Source organism: Nyctereutes procyonoides, unplaced genomic scaffold (genome assembly GCF_905146905.1).
Source record: "Nyctereutes procyonoides isolate TBG_1078 unplaced genomic scaffold, NYPRO_anot_genome, whole genome shotgun sequence".
Lineage (NCBI taxonomy): Eukaryota > Metazoa > Chordata > Mammalia > Carnivora > Canidae > Nyctereutes > Nyctereutes procyonoides.
This window is the reverse complement of record NW_026575028.1, coordinates 8,098,320-8,122,869: the sequence shown is the minus strand read 5'-3', so window position 1 is coordinate 8,122,869 and position 24,550 is coordinate 8,098,320. Positions and strand designations below refer to the sequence as shown.

Sequence of the window (24,550 nt, the reverse complement as noted above, 5' to 3'; positions counted from 1 at the left end):
AGCAGGTGGCACCACCATCAGGGATTTCAAAACCAAAACTACATTAAACTGGAAACTGTTTTTTTTTTTTTTCGGTTTTGTTTATGCAAATAGTTCATTCCCTACAACATTCCTCCGGGAATGGTCCCCTCCTTCCCCTCCACAGTCATTCCCTCCGCCTTCCCTCCCCTGCATGACCGCTCTCTCCCTCAACACGGAGTGGATGAAGACACTGTCAGCAGAGTCCAGGATCCAAAGACAGGCCTTGAGAAATGTGAGTAAGGCTGATGGGGACCCAGGAGGGAGGGAGAAGCCAGAGGAGAGAATCCTGGGCATGGAAGGCGACCCTGCTCCCAAATTCATTCAGGAAGATAGGAACACCCCTCCCTCTCTATATACCTTACCTATTCCCTTACACACAAGCGTGCACATGTCAATACATCCCCCCCCCATCCCTCCTCCTGAGGACAAAAGGAGATCTTAGACCCATGAGATGATGGCCATGTTCCCTTCTCCCACCCAGCTCCTAGCAGGGGAGCATAAGAGGAGAGGATCCACTGTACCCAGGAGGAGAATGCTCTGTGCATGACTCTGTATTCCATAGGCTGTTTCTTCCAGAGGTCTCTGCTGAGCCTTTGGGAGCCCTATCAAAGAGCCATGACTGGTAACCCTCAGCCTCAATTAACTGGTCCCAAGCCAGCCCTATTCCGGGAAGAGGAGGGGAGTGGTGGGAGAGGGCAGGGGAGGATGGGGAGACAGGCAGAGGGAGTATGATGACCTCTAGACTGGACATTGCCCTGAGGGGAGGAACACCCAATGCAGCGGCTGCAAAGACCAGCCTCTCCCCTTCACCCACCCCCACCTAGAAAATCTCTATAAGGTGTAAAATGGCCAGAGAGGAAAATGCTGAGCGGTATGACCATCCCAACCCCTACGCCAGTCGCTGCCCAAATGTAGGGGTGCTACCCCCCTTCAGCACTAGACACCCACTTTCTTTTCGGCAGGTGGCTCTTTTATCTCCTGGTGCCGATCCTGTTCTGCAATATGGGGGGCTCCATCCCCCTTTCACAGAAGCTCTTTGGGGAAGTGACTTCTCCTCTGTACCCCAAGCCTTACCCCAACAACCTTGACAAAACCACTGTGATTACAGTGCCCACAGGATTCAGGGTGAAGCTTGTCTTCTGGCAGTTTGACCTGGAGCCTTCCGAAGGCTGTTTGTATGACTATGTCAAGGTAGGGGATCCGGTTGGTAGGGCAGAGGGAGGCCTGGGTATCTCTGGAAACTGAGGACTTGTGCTCTAACCACTTTGGATAGCATCCCCACCCCCCACCATGGACACAGCCCCAGCCCTGCAAGAGCTGATGGCCCAGTGGAGTCCTGAGAGTCAGGTGACACCATGGATGGGATATCCACTAGGTTTAGAGGCCCTCAGTGAGCACGGAAGGGAGAAACACAGAGGAAGGAATCACAGGCCCCACTTCCAGGAAATTCTGTCTTAAGGAGTCAGAAAAACCATCCTTATCTGCTGACTTGCTGAGTCTTTGGAAATAGCTGTGCCTCAGTTTCCCTGTTTCCATGTAGAATATCACATGGCTGCCTTCCTAAACAGGAACGTGGGGAACAGAAATGTGTGTGGTGGTAGCTCAGTCATAACCCTCAGCAAGGTCAGTGGGCTCAGTCTCCTCACCTCTGTAAAGAGCAAGTGTACCTTCCCAGTCTCAACTTGCTATATGAATAAAAATGAGGTTCCTGATTCAGGATTCAAGTAAAGCCTACACACAAGCAGTGAATACCACTCCCAGGAGACCCTCTGGATGTTATGAGAGAAGAGCATGAAAATGATAGTTTCCCAGGCCAGAGGACTAGAGAAGTTTGCAGGGCTGCGGGAAGGGGTCTTGGTGGCAGGGATAGCGAGGGATAGAGGGGGGGCAGGATGTCTTCCATTTCTGAGGGGTTAAGGAACCTGTGAAGAAAGAGATAAGGGAAGCTAGGTGATGTTGGCCCAGGCAGAGGCTGGAGAGGCTCACCCTCAGCTGAGTGTATCAGAAGGCATGGCTGGACGTGAATGGTTTGCATAAGGTGAGGTGAAGTAGCTGGATAGAAAATAAAGCAGACCACTCCGGGCTCCAGGAATGAAGGGATGCTAATGGCTGTGTAAAGACAACCAGGATTCCAGGGGAGCTGAGCATGGGAGGTGGCGGAAATGAAGAACGGTCTGACACATGCTTGGGCGACATAGAACAAGGGAAAGGGCGAGGTACCAGGCACAGGGTAACATGCAAGGAGTTAGCTACTGAAAACTCAGCTGAAAAGATGAAAGTCACCAGGGGAACAACAACAACAAAACAATCACTGGGGGTAGTTTACAACAGCCAGAGCCCCACGGGGAGAAAGCAGACGGAAGCTGGTCCAGCAGTGGGGCACCGCTTGCTTTCTGGGACAAGAGGAGGCCTTTGCTGACCTTCCGCATGGGACTTGTCTCCTCAACAGCTCTTCTTCCCACCCCTTGTCCTTTCTCCACCAGATCTCTGCTGACAAAAAAACTCTGGGGAGGTTCTGTGGGCAGCTGGGTTCTCCACTGGGCAACCCCCCAGAAGCAAGGGAATTCGTGTCTCAAGGGAACAAGATGCAGCTGACCTTCCACACAGACTTCTCCAATGAGGAGAATGGCACCATTATGTTCCACAAGGGCTTCCTGGCCTACTACCAGGCTGTGGGTGAGTGGCCCCCAGGTGCCTTGTTGCCTGGCCTGAGGGTGTTCAATGGGGACCAGAGAAGGGGAATCTTGAATCCATTGAAACAGGAAGCCTATCCTTCCTTCTTTTCCCTCTGAAGAGAGTTTTTACCAGGAGAAGCCTGCCAACCTGGATTCTGTCACCTTTGAGCAGTTCCCAGAAAGCATGAGAGAGGCCTGAAGTTGGGGCACCCGGGGGGCCCAGTCAGTTAAGTGTCTGACTCTTGGTTTCAGCTCAGGTCATGATCTCAGGGTTGTGAGATCGAGCCCTGTGTCAGGCTCTGCACTGGGCGGGAAGCCCACATAAGATTCACTCTCTCCCTCCCCCTCTGCTGTCCCCAACCCCCTACTCAAAAAAAAAAAAGAAAGAAAAGAAAAAAAGAGAGCAGGGGGAGGCCTGGAGTTTCAGGTGGCCAGGAGATGATTTTATCTCTAGACCTCTGGTAACTGACCTCTCTGACAGAAGAGCCATTACAGAAGTCCCCGGCAGACAAGGATTTAACTCTTCCTTCTGGAATGTCTTCCAGACCTCGATGAATGTGCTTCCCAGCTCAACTCAGTTGAGGAGAATCTCCAGCCCCAATGCCAGCACCTGTGTCATAACTACGTGGGTGGCTACTTCTGTACCTGCCGTCCAGGCTATGAACTTCAGAAGGATGGGCGTTCCTGCCAGGGTGAGGTCGGGGCACTGTGGGTGGAAGGCAGGGACTGAGCGATGGCTTGTGGGGCCAGCCAGAGAGTCCCTGGTGACCCCCGGCTGGCTCTGCTCTCATAGCTGAGTGCAGCAATGAGCTGTACACAGAGCCATCGGGCTACGTCTCCAGCCTGGAGTACCCCCAACCCTACCCTCCTGACCTGCGCTGCAACTACAGCATCCGGGTGGAGCGTGGCCTCACCCTCCACCTCAAGTTCCTGGAGCCTTTCGAAATCGATGACCACCAGCAAGTACACTGCCCCTATGACCAGCTACAGGTATAGACACTCTTCTCCCTTAGAGACCTCCTTCCTCTGCCTCCCCTCCCCTCTTCCCTACTTCCCACTAGATCCTCTGGCCAGCTGGGACAGGAATAACCAGCATCACACAGGACTAGGCAAGTTCCCACACAACTACAAGTAGGTCCTGGGGATCCCTTTTCTCCTCCGGCTGAAAACATATGCAAAAAGCAGAGTTCCCAGCACCACCACCATCCTAGTCCAGTGGGAAAATGTCTGAATTGGAGAGATGGCCCTTTCCTCTTGCCCACCAGATCTATGCCAATGGGAGGAACATCGGCGAGTTCTGTGGGAAGAAAAGACCCACTGACTTCGACACTAGCAGCAATGCCGTGGATCTGCTGTTCTTCACAGATGAATCGGGTGACAGCCGAGGCTGGAAGCTGCATTATTTCACTGAAAGTAAGGTTGCCTGGGGGGCCTCTCTCACTGGTCAGCATCAGGGCACAATCAGATGGGTAGAAAGGACAGTGGCTCTGAAATAAACATGTCCTCTGGTCTCCCCAACAGTCATCAAGTGCCCCCAGCCCAAGACCTTAGACAAGTTCACCATCATCCAGGACCTACAGCCCCAATACCAGTTCCGTGACTACTTCATTGCCACCTGCCAAGAAGGCTACCAGCTTGTGGAGGTAAGAACCCAAAGAAGAAAGGTGGCCCAGCCATCCAGGTGCATAGGTCCATATCAGATTTAGGCCCAGGGCTGGCTGGATTCACACCTTTGATTTGGAAGATTACTTGATTTACCTGCTCTCAAACTTGACTAGACGTTGAAAACACTTCAAATTTTAAAAGCACTGATGTCTGGGTCTCCTGCAAGAGATTGATCCCATTGGTCCAGAGTGTAGCTAGGATGAATTAAAGCTACCCAAGTGATTCCAATGTGCAGCCAAGCTCATGAACTACTGGCCTAGCGTAATAACTGTAGGATTTAGGAACTGAAAAAGTAGGGTGGAGTGCAAGGAGTGACTCACTCAACATCACAGTGATTTTGTGCAGCAGGGACTAGAACCAAATTTCCTACCGCTTGCCCCAGGGTTTTTTCATTCACAATGGTGCTCACCCTGGACCCACCACACTGCCCTCAGCTTTGCAGGCTCAGGAATGAACATGGTATTATTGGTTAATCTCACAAAAGCTGGTAAACTAAAATGCTATTCTAAAAAACATACAATTGGAGTGACCCCTGGGGAGGGACACAGAAATGGACATCCTATCTTTGTTCAGTAGATCCACTTGGAAGACCTAATTAGAATCTGAGAGAAGACCTTTGGTATGTCCTTAAGTAGTAGTTCATTCATTCAACAAATGTTTTAAGCATTAACTGAGTGTGAGGCAGTGTCCTAGGAGCAGGAGGTCAATAAAAAGAAACACACATATTCACCACAGCCTTCATGCACAGCATCGGCATGTTGCATCAAGCTGAGCTAGCCAAGATGAGTTGCTCTTTACTCCTGGATGTTTCTAGCTATACCATGAGGACTGGATGTCCTGGGCCCAGAACATTGGACACTCACACACTCTTTGCTTATGTTATAACCCTTGCTTTCATACGCTACCACAACCCTTACCTTGGCATTTGTCACTTACATCATAGAATTTAAAGTAAGTCATACAGCTTCTCTCATTATTTGCATCACCAAACATCCTAGTTCTTATACAGGTGCTTATGCAATCGTTTCCAGGGCTGACTCTCTGGGATGGTTTTTGGCCTTCATGAGGCTCATTCATATTGTCCAGTTACCTTTTGCCGCAGAGGATGCCATTTTCTTGCTTTGTCCCCGCTAACTACTCAAATACAATAGCACTTAGCACACATTGGCACCTCAAACACCCTGGAAAGTGGTTGGGCCCTTGCCCTTCAGAACAGTGTGGTCTGGGAGAGATGAGGTGATGCAGGCCTAGATCAATAGGCACTCTAGAGGGAGAAAAATATGGTTCTCCTTCAGAGCACAGTCTTCTGTTCCAATGCAGGAAACATACAACCAGGGTTGCTATTTTTTTTAATTTAAAATTGTGAGGTTCAAGGGCACCTGGCTGGCTCATTCAGTAGAGCATGTGACTCCAGATCTCAGGGTCGTGAATTCAAGCCCCCCGTTGGGTGTGGAGCCTACTTATAAAATAAAATAAAATAAAATAAAATAAAATAAAATAAAATAAAATAAAATAAAATAAAATAAAATAAAATAGTGGGGTTCAAAGGGACTGCAGGGGAAATAGGCAAGAGTCTAGAGAGACGATTATCAGGTCTGACAATTAGCCCTTGCTCTGACTTTCTGCTGTGTGACTCAGTGCTCCCATCTGCACCTCTGGTCTGAGAAAAACAAAGGAGTCACATCCAAGGGGATGCTGAGGTCTGAGAGCCTTGAGAGATATCCTTGCATTCCCTGCTGCTCCAGTGTGGGAAAGGCAGGAAGGCAACCTCAGTGCCTCCTCATGCTAATGGAACCTCTACCTCTGTCTACTTCTTCTCATACAGGGAAACCAGGTGCTGCTCTCCTTCACAGCTGTATGTCAAGATGATGGCACTTGGCATCGTGCCATGCCCAGGTGCAGGAGTAAGTCACAACTCAGCAGGTGTCTGCCCCTGGGGAGCTCCCAGCCCTTAGCCATGGGGACCTAGGCTGTGAAAGGAAGAGGGGGTCTAGACTAAGCAAACAACCTCCCCTTACTTCTACTTTGAAGCCCATCCATCACAAGTGCCCCCCACTGACCGAATTTTCAAGGTTCTCAGCCTGTTTTGTGGGCAGAAAACTCAGGTTCTTCCCACTGAAGTTCCAGTACCATCACTCTCAGTTCTCATATGGCCCTGTGTTCTCTCCAAGTCAAGGACTGCGGGCCACCACGAAGCCTGACGAATGGGGCCTTCAATTACACCACCACAAAGGGGGTGAACACCTACCAGGCCCGTATCCAGTACTACTGCCAGGAGCCTTATTACAAGATGCATACCAGAGGTGGCATCAGTGAGATCCAGCGAGGTAGGAACCCATGCAAATGGCAGCCTCCTTCCTTCCATCTTTTCAGGACATCTTCTGAGAGTTTTCCAACATAATCCTTAGGAGATGTATATTGAGGTATCTTCCCAGGACACTGACTTTAGGGGCCTAAAGTATAGTGCCAAGAGGCATCTAGGAGTGTTGGAGGAGGCACCTGAACTGATACAAAGAAAGTCTTAAATCCTATAAACAGTCTTCTCTCTCTTACCATCACCATGAGCATTACTACTGCCACCCCCACAAGCATTTTCATCATCCCCATCTCCACAACCACCAACACCACCACCATTATTACTACCCCCCACCTTCACCACCACCAACATGACAACCCCACTCCACCACCATCCTCACCTCTACCTCTACCACCACTATCATTACGACCCCAACCTCCACTACCACCATCACTACCATCATTACCACCACCCCTCCCATCACCATCACCTCCACCATCATCACCACCATCAACACTATTATCACCCCTGCCACCACCTCCATCATCACCACCATCAATACCATCATCACCGTCACCCCCACCTCTACCACCATCATCACCTTCATCACCACCACCTCCAAACACCTCTACCATCAGCACCATCATCACCACCACCACCACAACCACACTACAGCTGTACCCGTGGGACTCCCCCAAAATTCTCCCCACATACCCACTCCCTTGCTACTATGTTGTGATTTTTTGCATTTAGGTTTTACTAAATGACTCTGAAACTCATCTTCAATACTTTTCTTTAAAATGAAAGAAATCACATGCTTTGTAGGGCTAAAACATCCAAAAGAAAAAAGAAAAAATCTTACATATAGATTATATGTATTATTTAAGAGCTTGGCTTTGAAGTCAGACAATCTTCAGTTTGCATCTTGGTTCTGGAACTTAGAAGTTATGTGACCTTGTGCAAATTATTTAAGCTCAGTTTCCTCATCCAAAAAATGAGAATAATAATGAATCCCTCTAAGTGTCACTGTGGTGCTTAAATTAGATAATGTAGATAGAATGCTTAGCAACAAGCATGGCATACTGTCAACAATCTGAAAATGTAGCTACCATTATCATCTACTACCCACTACCAAGATGCAATCACTGATAAGATTTTCATATTTTCCTTCCAGTTTTTATGTCTATTTTCACAAATAGGGATCACATCAAATATGGAGTTAAGTGTTCTGATTTTTTCACTGAATATTAAAACAAAAACATGTTGGGAGCCTCTCAACGCTTTTAATATTCCATCATTACATATTTGAACCTTTCCCTTTGATCCTTGTTGGTGTTAGTTCCGAATCTCTCCTGTGCCTGTCCTGCACATTCAATGTTCATTAGCCTCTTAGACCTAGTTTCCCTGTCCACCACCTCCTAGCCTGATCATAGCCCCCTCTTCCCACAGGGGCCTATACCTGCACCGCCCAGGGCATTTGGAAGAATGAATGGGAAGGAGAAAAGATTCCTCGGTGCTTGCCAGGTGAGTGGAAGTCCTTGAGGGCCACCCCAATGCCTTTTGCAGCCCTCCAGGGCCTCAGAAAAAGCATGCACAGAGGATGGAGACAAAGTAAATGGAGAGACAATCCAGATTCAGGTCAAAAATAGATAAAAGGAATATGGGGAAGAGGAAAGGTGATATCCCAGGAAAAAAGCAGAGAGGAACCCAGAGAATCAGATTCAGTCTTGACAGTCCTGCTTTTTCACTGAGGAGACAGGGAATCAGGGATTTTTAAAAAGCAAGAAAATTCCCAGGAAGAAATAAATAAGAACCAGGAGAAGAGGCTGACAAAAGGCCAAAGACAGTGGTGTGGGAATGGGAGGAGAAAGAGGAAAGAGCCCAGAGCCAAAAGAAGGGCTGTAGGGGGAACTGACTGACCACAGAAAGGAAGAGGGCAGGCCAGGCCTGACTTGTCCTCGCCTTCTGTCTCTCCTTTCCAGTATGTGGGAAACCTGTCAACCCTGTGGAACAGAAGCAGCGCATCATTGGAGGGCAAAAGGCCAAGCTGGGCAACTTCCCCTGGCAAGCCTTCACCAACATCTATGGGCGAGGGGGTGGAGCCCTGCTGGGAGACCGCTGGATCCTCACAGCTGCCCACACCCTCTACCCCAAGGATCATGATGCACAAAGCAATGCCACTGTGGATGTGTTCCTGGGCCACGTAAGCGTGGAAGAGATCACAAAACTAGCAAACCATCCTGTCCGCAGGGTCAGCATTCACCCGGACTACCGCCAGGATGAGTCCCACAATTTTGAGGGGGACATTGCCCTCTTGGAGCTAGAAAATAGTGTCACCCTGGGACCCAACCTCCTCCCCATCTGCCTCCCTGACAACGAGACCTTCTATGATAGGGGCCTCATGGGCTATGTCAGTGGCTTTGGGATAATGGAGGAGAGGCTTTCTTATGACCTCAAATTTATCCGTCTGCCCGTAGCTAAACGAGAGGCATGTGAGAGCTGGCTCAGGAAAAATAAAAGGAAGGATGTGTTTTCTCAAAACATGTTCTGTGCTGGGGACCCATCTCTAAAGCAGGATGCCTGTCAGGGGGATAGCGGAGGGGTCTTTGCAGTGAAGGATGAGAACAGTGATCGCTGGGTGGCCACAGGCATCGTATCCTGGGGCATCGGGTGCAGCAGGGGCTATGGCTTCTACACCAAATTACTCAACTATGTGGACTGGATCAAGAAGGAGATGGAGGGGGAGGGCTGAACCCAGAATTCGCTAGATCAGAATCCAGAGAGCTGTGCATTAAAAAGAATTATCTGATAACCACTAAGAATCCTTATTAAAATCACTGATGCAGAAAGACACCGTGTGAAATAAATGCTCTTTTCTATAACCTCATTCCCATTCTTTGCCTAAAACAACACAAAGGTCACCTTTCTTCCCTTCAAGGATTATAGAAGATATACTCCACATTCTCTACTTATCATTGTCCTCTTCCATTTTTATACCATTGGATAATTGAAACTCTTTCCAAATAAAATTTTATGAGAAATTCCAGTGTGCAAAATGAGTTAAAAGTAGTTATCAATATAAAAATATTTAGTAACATCATATTTAAAATACATAGGAAAGCAGGGGCACCTGGGTGGCTCAGTCAGTTAAGCACCTGCTTCTTGATCTCAGCTCAGGTCTTCACTTCAGGACTGTGAGTTCAAGCCCTGTGTCGGGCTCCATGTTGGGTATGGAGCCTACTTTAAAAAAAAAATTCTTAGGAAAGCTATAAGAACAAAAAAGTTTATGCACACATTTACAGTTAGGGTTTTATATAAAATTTTATTTCTAATTTTGTTTTGATTGTATGATGAAGAAAATCCTGATTTTCCCACATATGTAGTTGCAAATATAAGGGTTTTTTTAAAGCTTATTTTCCAATCTCTAAATATTTGTCTCTCTTTTTTTAAAGATTTAATTTTTTTAAAAGATTTTATTTATTTATTCATGAGAGACAGACAGAGAGAGAGAGAAACAGAGAGAGGCAGAGATGCAGGCAGAGGGAGAAGCAGGCTCCATGCGGGGAGCCTGATGTGGGACTAGATCCTGGGTCTGCAGGATCAGGTCCTGGACTGAAGGTGACGCTAAACCGCTGAGCCACCCGGGCTGCCCTAAAGATTTCATTTTTTAAAAAAGATTTTATTTATTTATGAGAGACACAGAGACACAGGCAGAGGGAGAAGCAGGCTCCATGCAGGGAGCCCGACGTGGGACTTGAGCCCAGGTCTCCAGGATCACACCCTGGGCTGAAGGCAGCACTAAACCGCTGAGCCACCCAGGCTGCCCAAAGATTTCATATTTAAATAATTTCTATACCCAGTGTGGGGTTTGAACTCACAACTCTGAGATCAAGAGTCACAAGCTCCCCTGACTGAGCCAGTCAGGTGCCCCTCTAAATATTCATAAAAGAGGAGAGGTATGAAACTTTTGTTTCCAAGTTGAAAGATTAGCAATATTTTCAAACAACTTGTATTATCTAAGACACATTTAAGGGTCAGAGAAGGACCTGAAAGCATTGTAAGTATTTATAATAGCATAGTAAGTATTTATCATAGAAAATTAACATAATGCTATTGCATAACTGACTCTTCTGGACTTGTTTGAACAACTTTACAGGAACTGACATACACAGGTCTGAACTTTAAAAGGTCAATGCAGAGGCACCTGGGTGGCTCAGGTGGTTGGTTGACTGTCTTACTCTTGATTTAGGCTCAGTTCATTGTGATCTCAGGGCCTTGTGATCAAGCCCCATATAGGGCTCTGCACTCAGCATGGAGTCCACTTGAGATTCTCTCCCTCCCTCTCCTTCTGCCCCTCCCTTTGTTCACACTCTCTCTCTAAACAAATAAAATATTTTTAAAATAATAAATAAATAAAAAGACCAGTGCAGAGTTAAAGCCTTCCTAAGTAAGTAATGAGAATTTCTTTTTCTTTTCTAAATATTTTATTTATTTATTCATGAGAGGCAGAGAAAGGCAGAGATATAGACAGAGGAAGAAGCAGACTCCCCGCAGGGAGCTGGATGTGGGACTCGATCCCAGGACCCCAGGATCATGACCTGAGCCAAAGGCAGACGCTTAACCAAGTGCCCCAGTAATGAGAATTCTTAAGCCCAAATCTGAGTCCACAATCCCTTATCTGACATCCTCAGGGCCAAGTGCTTTTCAATATTTAAGATCTTACAGATTTCAGAAACATAACATACTGTCTATTATGTAATGTCCCCAGCAGGTCTAGGGCAGCACTCTAGGGCAATAAAACAGAGAAATAATCCCTCCAAAAAGCATTTGAATATTCATAGTATATGAGATAGATAAAGACTCTAGCAGCTACCCATCAGGTCAGGTTTTGCCACTAAATAACTTTTGGTGCCAAACTATTAAAACACTTTTAGGTTTTAGGAGCACTTTAGATGTCTGTGTTACAGACTTCAGGACTTGCATAGACAGAAATAACAGGAAAATGTTTTCTTTTATAGTCTACACAAAAGCATCCACAAGTTATAGGTAATGTGTGCGGAGCACATGCTGATGCAGTAATTTAGTATTTTTCAGAATTCCAGGATTCCAATGGAGATGGGAGAGGAGTGGGTAGAGGAGCCAGAAGTGGTGAGAACAAAAACTGAAACCAAAATGAAAATATCGAACTATATTATTTCTAAGGTTCCTGTAAATTTAAGAATCTCAGTCCTTTGTCCTTATTGTAATCATTAAATGTGATCCCAGCAGAGCCCAGTGACTGCTCTGATCCTCCAGGTTCCCATGCCCCTCCTCCAAAGTCTTATGTGGCTTATCTTTTAAATACTCAGGAGTAAAATACATAAGGTTGAAACCAATGTCCTATGAATAGAGATCAAAAAAGAAAATACAAATTAAGGTTAAGCTTTGGGGCGTAAGCTAACTCAATGAAAGGAAAATACTTAAATTAAGACACCATCTTTTTAGCTGTAAGATTGGCAATGATAATATATTATGTGGGTGAAGATGTAGAGAAAGCATCACGCATGCATTACTTGTTTGAATGTGAACTGGTACACACTCTATAAGGAGCAATGTGGCAATGTGCAGTCAAAACCACAAATGCACATGCCTTTGACCCAGAGATTCCATTTCTAGGAATTTTTCTCACAGATATTCTCACATATGAGATAATGACATATGTACAAGGTTAGTAATCGAAGCATTGTTTATGACAGCAAAGTATTAGACTCCTGAATTCCGAAAGGTCTGGTACCAAAGTTTCAGTATATTATGAAATATCCAAATAATGAAATATAATGTAGTCATCCAATTTCTAAATGAAAAATGTAAAAAGCAGGACAGTGTGTATAAAATATCACTATTTGTATAAAAAAGAGGAGTGAGTATATATTGCTTCTATACGTACAAAATATTGCTGGAAAGATATATAAGAAACAATGGTAGTTTCTAGGGGAGGGCAATAGTAAGAAGAAAAGTTATTACTGTGTATGTTTTTGATCTTTCAAATTTTGAGCCCAAAAATGGAGACAGAGCTCTATTAAAACATTCTTTAAATTTAAAAAACTTTCAAAAGAGTAACATCATTGAGAAGGTGGATGTTTGGCAAAGATTGAAGGAAGTTAGATATTCAGAAATCTAGGAAAAGGCATTCCAGGAAAAGGAAACAGCCAGTGAAAAGGTCCTGAGACAAGAACATGCTTGATCTATAGAGTGTTGCAGAGCAGCCAATGCACAGAAATGTAAACTTACATTTTCAACTAGCTGGTCTCCCTCTGGCTGCTGAATTGAGGTCAGACTGCAGGTGGGAAAGGGCATAAAGAGGACCAATTAGGAAGCAATTATGGTAATCCAGGCAGACGTGATGGTAGCTCAGACCAAGCGGTAACAATCGGAGTGATATAAAGTAGTCATATTATGGACAAAATTTGCAAGAGTAGCCAGTAGATTTTCTGATGGAGTAAATATTAGAGCTGAATGAGAAAAAAAGAGAAGTCAACTAGATGCAGAAGATTATAAGAGGAGCAGGTCTGATGAAAAACATGAGGACATGCCTTTTGCACATGTTGAATCTCAGATGCCTATTAGATTAGGGCCAAGATGGAGTAACAGGGACTAGATTTACCCACCCTCCTGAAACAAACAACAGCAACAACAACAAAAACATCAAATATATGAAGCAATAGTTCTCAAGACATTAAATTTCAAGTAACAAAGGACAATGATTGCTCTATGATTGCCCCAGCTTACTGCCTCAAGTTTCCAAGCTGAGATACTGGAAGAAGAAACCCAGGTAGTGTTTAGTTGACTCCCTGAGTTGAGCCGAACGCGTGGGGAGAGTAAGACTTCTAATGTTCACAGAACTGAAGATCAGAGAGGAGAAAGCCATAAAGAGACAACTCCAGAGATCTGTAGAATATCCCTACAATTTTCTCACCCATATGTGAGAAAATTATTCAATGATAGAGAAAAAAAGCTGTATGACATGATTAGATGAAACAGTACCAGGCAATCAGGTGCTGGGAATAGCACCTGATCTTGCCATCCAGACTGAATTCATGGGGCATTAGGTAGGGTATTCAGAAGGGTCTCGCCTTAGTGATAGGGAACAACTAACCCTAGATTAAATGCTGTTCCGGTCCTAAGAAATGCTAAAAGTAAGATCCAAAAGGATCAAATTGGGGGATCCCTGGGTGGCTCAGTGGTTTGGCACCTGCCTTTCGCCTAGGGCATGATCTTGGAGTCCCGGGATCGAGTCCGACGTCAGGTTCCCTGCATGGAGCCTGCTTCTCCCTCTGCCTGTGTCTCTGCCTCTCTCTCTCTCTCTCTCTCTCTATGTGTCTGTGTGTGTCTCATGAATAAACAAATAAAATCTTTTAAAAAAAAAGGATCAAATTATTTCCAAGTAACTTAACTAAGTCCCAGAACAAAGCTCCAGAATATTTATAGAGTTAAAAAAAATATCCAGCACCCAACAAGATAAAATTCACAAAGTCTGGCAACCAATCAAAGAAGCAGGAAAATATGATCCATAATGAGAAGAAAAGTCCATCAAAACCAAGTAAAAACTGACAGATGTAATAATTACCAGACTGGGATATTAAAACAATTGCTATAACTTCATCCTTATGTTCAGAAAATTAAATAAATGTCTTCTAGACATCCAACAAGAGATACTGAATACACTGTTTGATGTATAAATTTGGAGTTAAGGAAACAGGTCTAAGCTAAAGATGCAAAATTTGCAGTCATTGGTAGGTATACAGATGGGTGTTTAAAGCCACAAAGTTGAATGAAGCCAACAAGGGAGTGAAGACCAATAGAGAGAAGAAGCAATGCCTATACCCTGAGGCATGCCATTCTAAAAGTCTGTGGGAACAGGAAAAAATCAGCCAAAGAGACTCAGAAATTATGCCTGTTAAGGAATAAGTGTGAATCTCAAAATTCATATGTTGAAGCCCTAACTCCAACTCCCACCATGATGGTATTCAGAGCTGGGGTCAATAGGAAGTAATTAGGTTTAGATGAGGTCATGAGGGTGGCCTAAGAAAAAGAAGATCTCTCTCCACACATAAGCACCAAGAAAAGGCCATATGGGCACACAGTGTGGCAGCTGTCTTCAAGCCAGGAGAAGGGACCTCCCCAAAATGGACTCTGTCAGCATCTTGATCCTGCACTTAGCAGCTTCCAGAACTGTGAGATATTGTTTAAGCCATCGGTCTCTAATATTTCATGATAGTAGCCTGAGCTGACTAAGACAGTGACCACTAAATCCAAGGAAAGCAAATGTATCAAGGCAAAGGAGTGATCAGTTGATTGACTTAGCAAATGTCACATATAGGTCAAGATGAAGACTGAGGATTGATCCTGGGCTAGACCAATGTCAAGGTCCTAGGAGAGAACTAAACTGCCAGAAAAGCAGTTTAGTGGAATGATGGGAGCAAAAGCCAGACTGGAGTTGGAGAGTGGAAGAAGAACTGGAGACAAAAAGTATAATCTATTATTTTAAGGAATTTGCTGCAAAGGGGAACAAAGAAACAGGACAAGCTATTGGGAAAACTGGAGTCAAGAGAAAGGTTTGTTTGTTTTTAATTAGAGAAGTAACAACATGTCTATATGCTGATGGGAATTATATAATAGGGGAAATGATGATGGTCAGTGGAAGTGGGGGAGAGATAGAATCCAATTGGAAGCATGGATGTGTTATCTATGCTAACAGACAGCAAGCAGAGTATAAGATGCTGGATTAGGTATTCTCTAATTCTTCGTTTGTCCTGGTGGAGTAGAAAATAAGGTTATTGGCTGAGAGTGTGGATGAAGGATATGGGGATTCGAGGAGAGAAAAGAAAGAATGAAATAATCATCAAGGAGAATGGGAGAGAGAATGGATTAGGGAATTTTGATTGCCTGGGAGTATTAAGGTCCACTTGAGATGCATGGTCACAAATTAAAATGAAATGGTTGTTCTCGGGACGCCTGGGTGGCTCAGTGGTTGGGCACCTGCCTTCGGCTCAGGTCATGAATCCAGGATCCTGGATGGAGTCCCGCTTTGTGCTCCCTGCGAGGAGCCTGCTTCTCCCTCGGCCTGTGTCTCTGCCTCTCTCTCTCAGTCTGTGTCTCTCATGAATAAATAAATCAATTTTTAAAATAATTAATTAATTAATTAATTTTAAAAAAATGGTTGTTCTCACCTTTGTGAGACAGTTGTGTGAATTAGGTCATATATTTTCCCCCAGCCACTATCAGCTGCACCAATACAGGTCTAGAGAAGGTGGCTTTCATTTTGCCAAGTGAATATATTTAAACCATGGGAGGGCATAAGAGTCCAAGTTGTAAACAAGAGAGCTATTACATTGAATTTAAGCTGGATAAAGAGGAGACCAAGCACAGAGAGAATAATGGACAGTAAATATGCAGTAGGGTTGATGTACTGAAGTTTCCGGTATTGGAGGATATAGGAAATGTAGACTTCTAGGAACTGACCTAGAAAAATAGGAGGTGGTGGCAAAAGAATGGGAGGTGCAAAGTTGGGATAATTAGGAGAGGTTGCAGTTACTGGTAATGAAAAGTCCTATCTAGGCATGACCATGGGAGTGTGTGGCTGAGATAAATTGGAAGATAAAAGTATTGGAGAAGATTTGTGGAACCATAAGGCCAAAGCTTTAGAAGGATCACTTACCTATATTTTGAAATTGCCAAAAACGACAGGAATGTGTTAGAAAGACAGTGAGTCAGGAACCAAGATCATTGAAAAATGACAGGAATGACCCAGATTCCAGGAAAGGACTACAACAATGAATAGATGTAGATGATATAGTTTGATGCCATGAGCTTCAACATTAATCGTCTGGGAAAAGACCAGAATAGTCTGTATACGGTAATGAGGCTCAAAGAATCACACACTGCCAGGCCCTATAGAACAGAGGTTGGGGGAGAAAAAGACAGTCACCAACTGAGTAAATTGCAAGAGGGTATGGTAAGTTCAGGACATTCACTTGTGTCAAGGGGCCTGTCTTTTTCTACCACAGTAACCCAGCAAGCTGCTTGACCTCTCCGAGCCTCAGTTTGTTTGTAACAGTATCTCACATCAATTTCATTCAATACTATCTCATACAAATATTGAAGAGTTAAATGAGCAAATACATAAAGCAGGCTTAATGTAGTGCCATGCATTATTATAGTAAGCTATACTGGGGAAATGTCCTTCTGGTCCTTACGTTAAACTCCTTAAGTTAACAGTCCTAAGTTAACAGCACTACTCACTGCTTTAACTTCCATAACCAGAGGGCAAGGTCTTTCTTTGTGGTTGTGGTCTTAGAACCATACTTTTAACCCCTCTACCCTCGACACACCTTTCACTCAGTCTGATGTAATGCAATAAAAACTACCACTATTACAAGGAAGTGGTATGATTTCCAGGGTCGCAGAAAAATTTTAAGCCCCTCATCTCAAGAACTCTCTCCCATTTCTGGCTGATGATTGAAATGTCATTAACAAGAAGCAAAAGTCCTTTAAACCTTTAGAAATAGGTCAACCTGATGAAGTGACTTATACCTATTTGTACTTGATAAAAGATGGTCATGAGGAAAGTACAGGATGACCAAAGAGGATCCAACAGCCAAGGACCAGGAAAGGAGGTTAGGGGTAGCCAAAGACAAACTAACACAGCTTCATAAATTACTGGAGAAAAAAACGTTTTTCATTTTTTAAGTTCACAACTTTTCAAATTGTGTCACAGGGAGAAACCCCCAATCTCACACTTTAAAAGTAGAAGTAGAGTTTGCCTAGGCCCAACCTAAATGATTATTGTTTTCTGAAATCTCTCTCAGGATATCTCTGGCCAGCCTCTAGGGTTCAGCTTTTCCTCCACACTCATCACCTCTGCTTGGTTCCATGAGAAGACCAGAGTCTCTCCTTTGGAAGTACTTTGGGACATAGGCCTCTAATGATCAAAGGATTCTGTTTCTTTTGTCCTGGGTTTTCTCTCAACCATGTACTCATGGACTTCTTCCTTTTTTCCTGGCTTCTATAAATTTTTATTCTAAACATCCTCTCTCTCTCTCTCTCTCTCTCTCTCTCTCTCTTTCTCTCTCTCTCTCTCTTTCTCTCTGTCTTTTCTGTTGGAAACCTTAGATTCTTCTTGCTTTTCATCTAAGAGAGATCAAGAAACATTTTATTTTACCTATTAATAGATGGATACCCAGGGAAAATCTGAGCATATTAAGCCAAAAAATATTTCACAGTCCCAAGCAGTGAGGAAAAAATATAATTTGCTTCCACACTAAACACAAAGGGAGACAGATCACAAACAGTGTATTTAGAGGACAGCATAAAGTGACTAAAATTAGAACTAGTGCCTTATCAGCAATTGTTGAAATTCTATGTCCTTTCTATTCCCTTGTAGTAAAACAAGAGATTTTAAAAACAGAACCTGCACCCCAGGAAACAGAGACCCGTTAGGGGGCTCTCACTAATTCCAAAAGGAATTCCCCTGCTGGGGATCTTGTTACCACAATTTCATTGTCCCCCATCATTTATCTACTTGCCTCTTTCTCTGGGGGAAGGGTGGGCACATCTGAAATCCTATTCCCTCAGTTCCTTAGCACAACTGAGAAAGGTTGGGTATTTAAAATTGCCTTTTTTTAATTTAAAAAGAAAATTAAAAAGAAAGGGGTAGCCTAAAAGAATTCTTTATGGTGATGAAACAGTTCTATATCTGGATTGCAGTGGTGATTATGAATCTCCACAAGTGATAATTTTATAATTTTACAATCTCACACAAAACTACACACACACTATGCCAATATAAGTTTCCCAGTTTTGATATTTCCTCTAATGGTTACATCTTATGTAACTGATGGAGGGTACATAGGACCTCTCTGTACTATATTTGCAACTTCCTATGAATCTATATTTCAAAAGAAAATGATTTTTAAAACCATCATTAAAACATAATGGCAGAGTCTTTGAGTTTGACCAACATAAAGTTTCTCTACCCATTTTCAGGAACAGATCATCCCTACAGAAAATCAATAAGGAAACATTAGATCAGATGGATTCAAAAGACATTTACAGAACAATTCATACAACAGAAGCAGAATACACACTCTTCTCAAGCACATGTGGAACATAGATTACATGTTAAGTCACAAAGGAAGTCTTAATAAATTTAAGAAGATTGAAATCATATCAAGCATCTTTCCTGACCACAATGATATGAAACTACAAATCAGTAACAAGAATAAAACTGGAAAATTCACAAATATGTGGAGATTAAACAACATGCTTCTGAATAAATAACCAATGAGTTAAAGAAAAAATCAAAAAAGAGAAAGCAAAAACTATTTTGAGACAAATGAAAATGGAAATATGCCATGCGAAATTATGGGATGCAACAAAAGCAGTTCTAAGAAGCAGAGTTCATAGTGATAAATGCCTACATTAAGAAACAAGAAAGTCCCTAATAAACAACCTAACTTCATACCTCAAGGAACCAGGAAAAAAGCAAACTAATCCTGAAGTTAGTTGAAGGGAGAAAACAAAAAAATCAGAGCAAAAATAAATGAAATACAGACTTTTTAAAAAGACAATAGAAAATGAAACTAGGGGATGCCTGGGTGACTCAGTTGGTTAAGCATCTGCTTTCAGCTCAGGTCATGATCTCAGAGTCCTAAGATCAGCCCTGCATCACGCTCCCTGCTCAGCAGGGAACCTGCTTATACCTCTCTCTGTCTTTCCTCTCTGCTTGTGCATTCTCTCTCTCTCTCTCTCAAATGAATAGAATCTAAAAAAAGAAAGAAAGAAAGAAAGAAAGAAAGAAAAGAAAGAAAGAAAGAAAGAAAATGAAATTAGGAGCTGGTTTTTTGAAAAGGTAAACAAAACAGACAAACGTTTGGCTAGATTTCCAAGAAACTAGGAGCTGGTATTTTGAAAAGATAAACAAAACAAACTTTTAGCTAAATTTACCAAGAAAAAAGAGAGATGACTCAAATGAATACAATTTTTAATGAAAGAGGAGACATTACAACTGATATCATACAAATACAAAGGATCATAACGACTACTGTGAACAATATATGGCAACAAACTGGACAACCTAAGAAGAAATGGATAAATTCCCACACACAAACAACCTACCAAGACTGAATCATGAAGAAATAGAAAATGTGAATATATCAATTACTAGTAAAGAGATTGAATTGGTAATCAAAAACCTTCCAACAAACAAAAGTCCCAGGACCAGAAGTTTTCACTGATAAATTCTACCAAATATTTAAAGAAAATTAACACTAATCCTTCTCAAACTCTTCCCAAAATAGAAGGGGAAGGAACAGTTCCAAATGCATTTTATGAAACCAGCATTACCTTGATACCAAAGCCAGACAAGACAGTATAAGAAAAGTTCAGACCAACATCCCTGATGAATAGAGATACAAAAATCTTCAACAAAATATCAACAAACCAAATTCAACAGTACATTAAAAAGATTATACCACGATCAAGGGGCATTAATTCTAGGGATGCAAGGATAGATCAACATCCAAAATCAGTGTAATACACTGTGTTAACAAAATGAAGGATAAAAACCATATAATCATCTCATTAGATGCAGAAAAGCATTGACAAAATTCAACATCATTTCATGATAAAAACTCTCAAACTGGGTATAGAGAGAATGTACCCTAAAATACAAAGGCCATATATGACAAGTTCACAGCTAACATACTAAACAGTGAAAATCTGAATGCTTTTCCTCTAAAATCAGGAACAAAACAAAGATGCCCACTCTCACAACTTTTATTCAACATAGTACTAGAAGTCCTAGCCAGAGCAATTAGGCAAGAAAAAGAAATAAAAGGAATTCATATTGGAAAGAAAGAAGTAAAACTGTCTCTATTGGCAGATGACATGAAATTATATTAAAAACCTTAAAAATCTCACCAAAATAAAGCTGTTAGAATAAACAAGTTCAGTAAATAAATTCAGTAAAGTTGCAGGATACAAAATCAATATACAAAAATCAGTTGTGTTTCTATGCACTAACAACAAATTATTAGACATTAGGAAAACAATGTTATTTACAATAGCACCAAAAAGAATAAAATACTTAGGAATAAATCTAACCAAGAAGGTGAAAGATCTATACACTGAAAACTATAAAACACTGATGGAAGAAAATGAAAAAGATACAAATAAATAGAAAGGTATTCCATGCTCATAGACTAGAAGAATTAATATTGTTAAAATGTCCCTACCCCCAAAGCCATCTATAGATTCAATGCAATCTCTGTCAAATTCCAATGACATTTTTCACAGAATAAAAAAATCTTAAAATTCGTAAGAAACCACAAAAAATCCTGAATATCCAAAGCAATCTTGGAAAGGAAAACCAAGTTGGAACACCACACTTTCTGGTTTCAAACTATATAACAAAGCTATAGTAATTAAAACAGTATGGTATTGGCATAAACACAGACACATAGATAAATAGCACAAAATAGAGAACCCAGAAATAAACCCACACATATGGCCAATTAAGCTCTTTAAAAAGAGTCAAAAATGGGGGAAGGATAGTTTCTTCAATAGATGATGTTGGGAAAACTGGATTGCCATATGCAAAACAATAAAACTAGACCATTATCTTACATCACACACAAAAATCAACTGAAAAAAAAAGGACTTTATTCCTAAAGACTTGAACATAAGACCTAAAACTATAAACCACCACCTAGAAGAAATATAGGAGGTAAGCTCCTTGACATTGGTATTGACAATGACTTTTTTGATTTGACACCAAAGGCAAAGGCAACAAAAGGAAATATAAGTAAGTGGAATTACCTTAAACTAAAAATCTTCTGCTCAAAAAAAAAATCTTCTGCTCAGCAGAAGAAAGCATCAAAAAAATGAAAAGGCAAACTACAGAATAGAAGAAAATATTTGCAAACCATATATCCAATAAGGGATTAGTATCCAAAATATACAGGGAACTCATATAACTTGATAGCAAAAAGGGAAATAACCTAATTTTAAAATGGGCAAAGGACTTGTCTAGACATTTTTCCAAAGAAGACATACAAATGACCAGCATCACTAATCATCAGAGAGATGCAAACCAAAACCACAATTAAATATCATCTCACTTCTGTTAGGATGTTTATGGAAAAAAAAAAAGACAAAAGATAGCAAATGCTGACATAGATATGGAGAAGAGGGAACACTTCTACGCTGTTTTGGGGAATGTAAACTGGTACAGCTGCTATGGAAAACAGTATGGAGGTTTTTTAAGTAATAAAAAATAAAAATACATATGATCCAGCAGTACCCCCTCGGAGTATATATTCAAAAGAAACTAAATCATCATCTCAAAGAGGTATCTGTACCCCAATGTTCTTTGCAGGATTATTCACAATAGCCAAGGTATGGAAACAACCTAAGTGTCTGTCAAGAGATGAATGGATCAAGAAAACATAGTGTATATTACATACAATGGAATACCATTCAGTTGCTAAAAAAGGAAATCTTGTCATTTGTGACAACATGGACAAATTTGGAGGGTATTATGCTAAGTGAAATAAGCCAGACAGAGAAAGGTAAATGCTGCATGGTATTGCTTATATGTGGAATCTTTAAAAAAAAAAATTTAAGTCAAACTCAAAGAAACAGAGAATGGAAAAGTGGTTGTCAGGGGTTGAGGTGTAGGGGAAATGGAGAGAGGTTGGTAAAAAGGTAAAAGCTTTTATAGTAATAAGATGAATAAAGTGTGAGGATTTAATGTATAACATGGTGACTATAGTTAATAACACTACATTGTATAATTAAAATCTGCTAAGAGAATATAACTTAAAGTGTTCTCACCCAAAAAAAATATTTTTAAGGATAAATATGTGAAGTGATTAATTAATTTAATGGGATGGAGGGATCCTTTCACAATATATATGTATATGAAATCATCACATTGCACACTTTAAATATTTTACAATTTTGTCAGTCATACCTCAATAAAGCTGAAAAAAGAGCTTTCTTGTACTTTTAGTTAAAAAAAAAGAACAGGAATGTGAAAAGTATAGTCACATTTCTACAGAACATGTTGCTGATTATAGGGATCAACTAAAAGCAACTTTAAAGGGTCCTGAAATCCTGCCAACACCTTCTGTGCCAGTCCAATTTCAACTAGGTTCCTTCCATTAAGTCCTCTTGGCCTCTGGGAGCCATATTTTCCCCCTGGCATGAGAAACTGATCCACCAGTCCATTTTCTTCTGACCAAAGAAACGTGATAATTCACCCACTTTTAAAAGTTGTCTTTTCCTGAATTTCAGGTGAAGCAGACACACATCATTCCTAAGTCACACATGAGGCAATATGATTGATACCCTCTAAGTCACAATGAATGATTCTCTAGCCCTTCTAGGCCTTGCTGATGAGTCTTTCCTGGCTCTGAAGTCTCTGATGATGATTCATTTGTAACCCCTCTTTGCCATTTACACAGGGAAATGATCCTGTAGTCAAGTTAACCGTAACCATCCTACTGCATAAGGCAGTAACAGTGAGGGAATTTTGTCCTAATACCCCAGGTCATCTGCAAAGTAACAACCCAAAGACTAAAGATGCTGGCATAGATGGATTTCCTTTAACTGTTACTTGTCAGATTCCAGGTTATTTTTAGTATTATCTCAATTACTTTTTTTTTAAAGGACAATTTCTACATCACAAGGAAGTTTCTTAATATTTTTACAATTCTTTTTTTCCAATTCCAATTTCTCTTGAGGAATCACCCTTCTCCCATCCAAAACATTGTAGTCCAGGTTATAGTGTTAATCCCATTGCATAACAGGCAAACAAAGGTAGTTATGAGGTACACAGTTAAAGAATAATGCAAATGGCTTTATGCTGCTTCGTTTACTTGACACAATCCTTCCAAGTTTCCTTATTAAAATTCTCCTTGGATTCTTCAGATTTTTGCATTAAAGTTCTGTCTACTAAAAAAAATAAAATAAATAAATAAAGTTCTGTCTACTTCATCATATGCTAACCTCTAGTCTAAGGCCAGCTGTTGAATTTAGCCCTGTTGGTCTATAAAAAAAAATCAAAGTCCTTTCCTGATGGGCCCCAAATACAGACCTTTTAGCTTCTGGCAAAAAAAAAAAAAAAAACTGCTCTCATGAAAGCCTCATGTCCCATCCAACAGACCAGAGTCTTCATGAACTCCTACTCTTCCTCTTATTCCATGGCTTTCATAAGACACCCTGTTAGGGCAACTGCCACCCTAAATAGGCCTCTTGTCCACATTTTAAAAAATACTTAGTCTCAATTGTGTGATCACTCTTCATTACTAATAATTTTGTGGTAAGGAAGAAGTTGTTGGTTTTTTTTTTTAATTTCCATTCCCTCAGAAAAAAAATTAGATAGGAGAGACTTTGGGTCCACCTTCACCAGAATCTTCAGCTGTAACATCCTGGCACAGAGTTTAATCCAGAGAAGACATTGTTGCCTGGCTGACCAATTGATCAAAACCACCAGGAAAGCACATGAGAGAATGATCAATTTCTTTTTTCTTCTTTTTATGAAGTTGTAATATTGTATTATACAAAAAAAACATATACAGATAAGTATTAAAAGAAAATTAATTTTTAGGAGACATTGAAACAATTTATACCTCAAAAATTTATACTTAAAGATCTTTAACAGCCAATTCTAACTAGTGTATGTGGACATCTGAATGAGGTTCAGGTTTGTTTCATAAGTTTCAAAAGCAGAATATGATACCTTGTGTTGATAATATTCATGCTGATGAACAATATTCAGTAAATCTCAATTAGAAAAGAGGAGTAAAAAAAAGAAAAGAAAAGAGGAGTAAATCTGAATTCCCTGTATTCA

The 24,550-nt window shown here is 41.6% G+C and overlaps 1 protein-coding gene across 1 annotated transcript; it reads left to right on the top strand.

Annotated features, from left to right (window-relative positions):
* Nucleotides 1-96: 96 nt before the first annotated feature.
* C1R (complement C1r) lies at nucleotides 97-9,539 on the top strand. The gene is made up of 11 exons (XM_055315500.1): nucleotides 97-253; nucleotides 984-1,212; nucleotides 2,505-2,697; nucleotides 3,242-3,388; nucleotides 3,490-3,686; nucleotides 3,962-4,109; nucleotides 4,218-4,339; nucleotides 6,187-6,265; nucleotides 6,533-6,688; nucleotides 8,107-8,181; nucleotides 8,640-9,539. Coding segments are annotated over exons 1-11 (2,118 nt in total). The 5' UTR covers nucleotides 97-251; the 3' UTR covers nucleotides 9,410-9,539.
* Nucleotides 9,540-24,550: the final 15,011 nt, after the last annotated feature.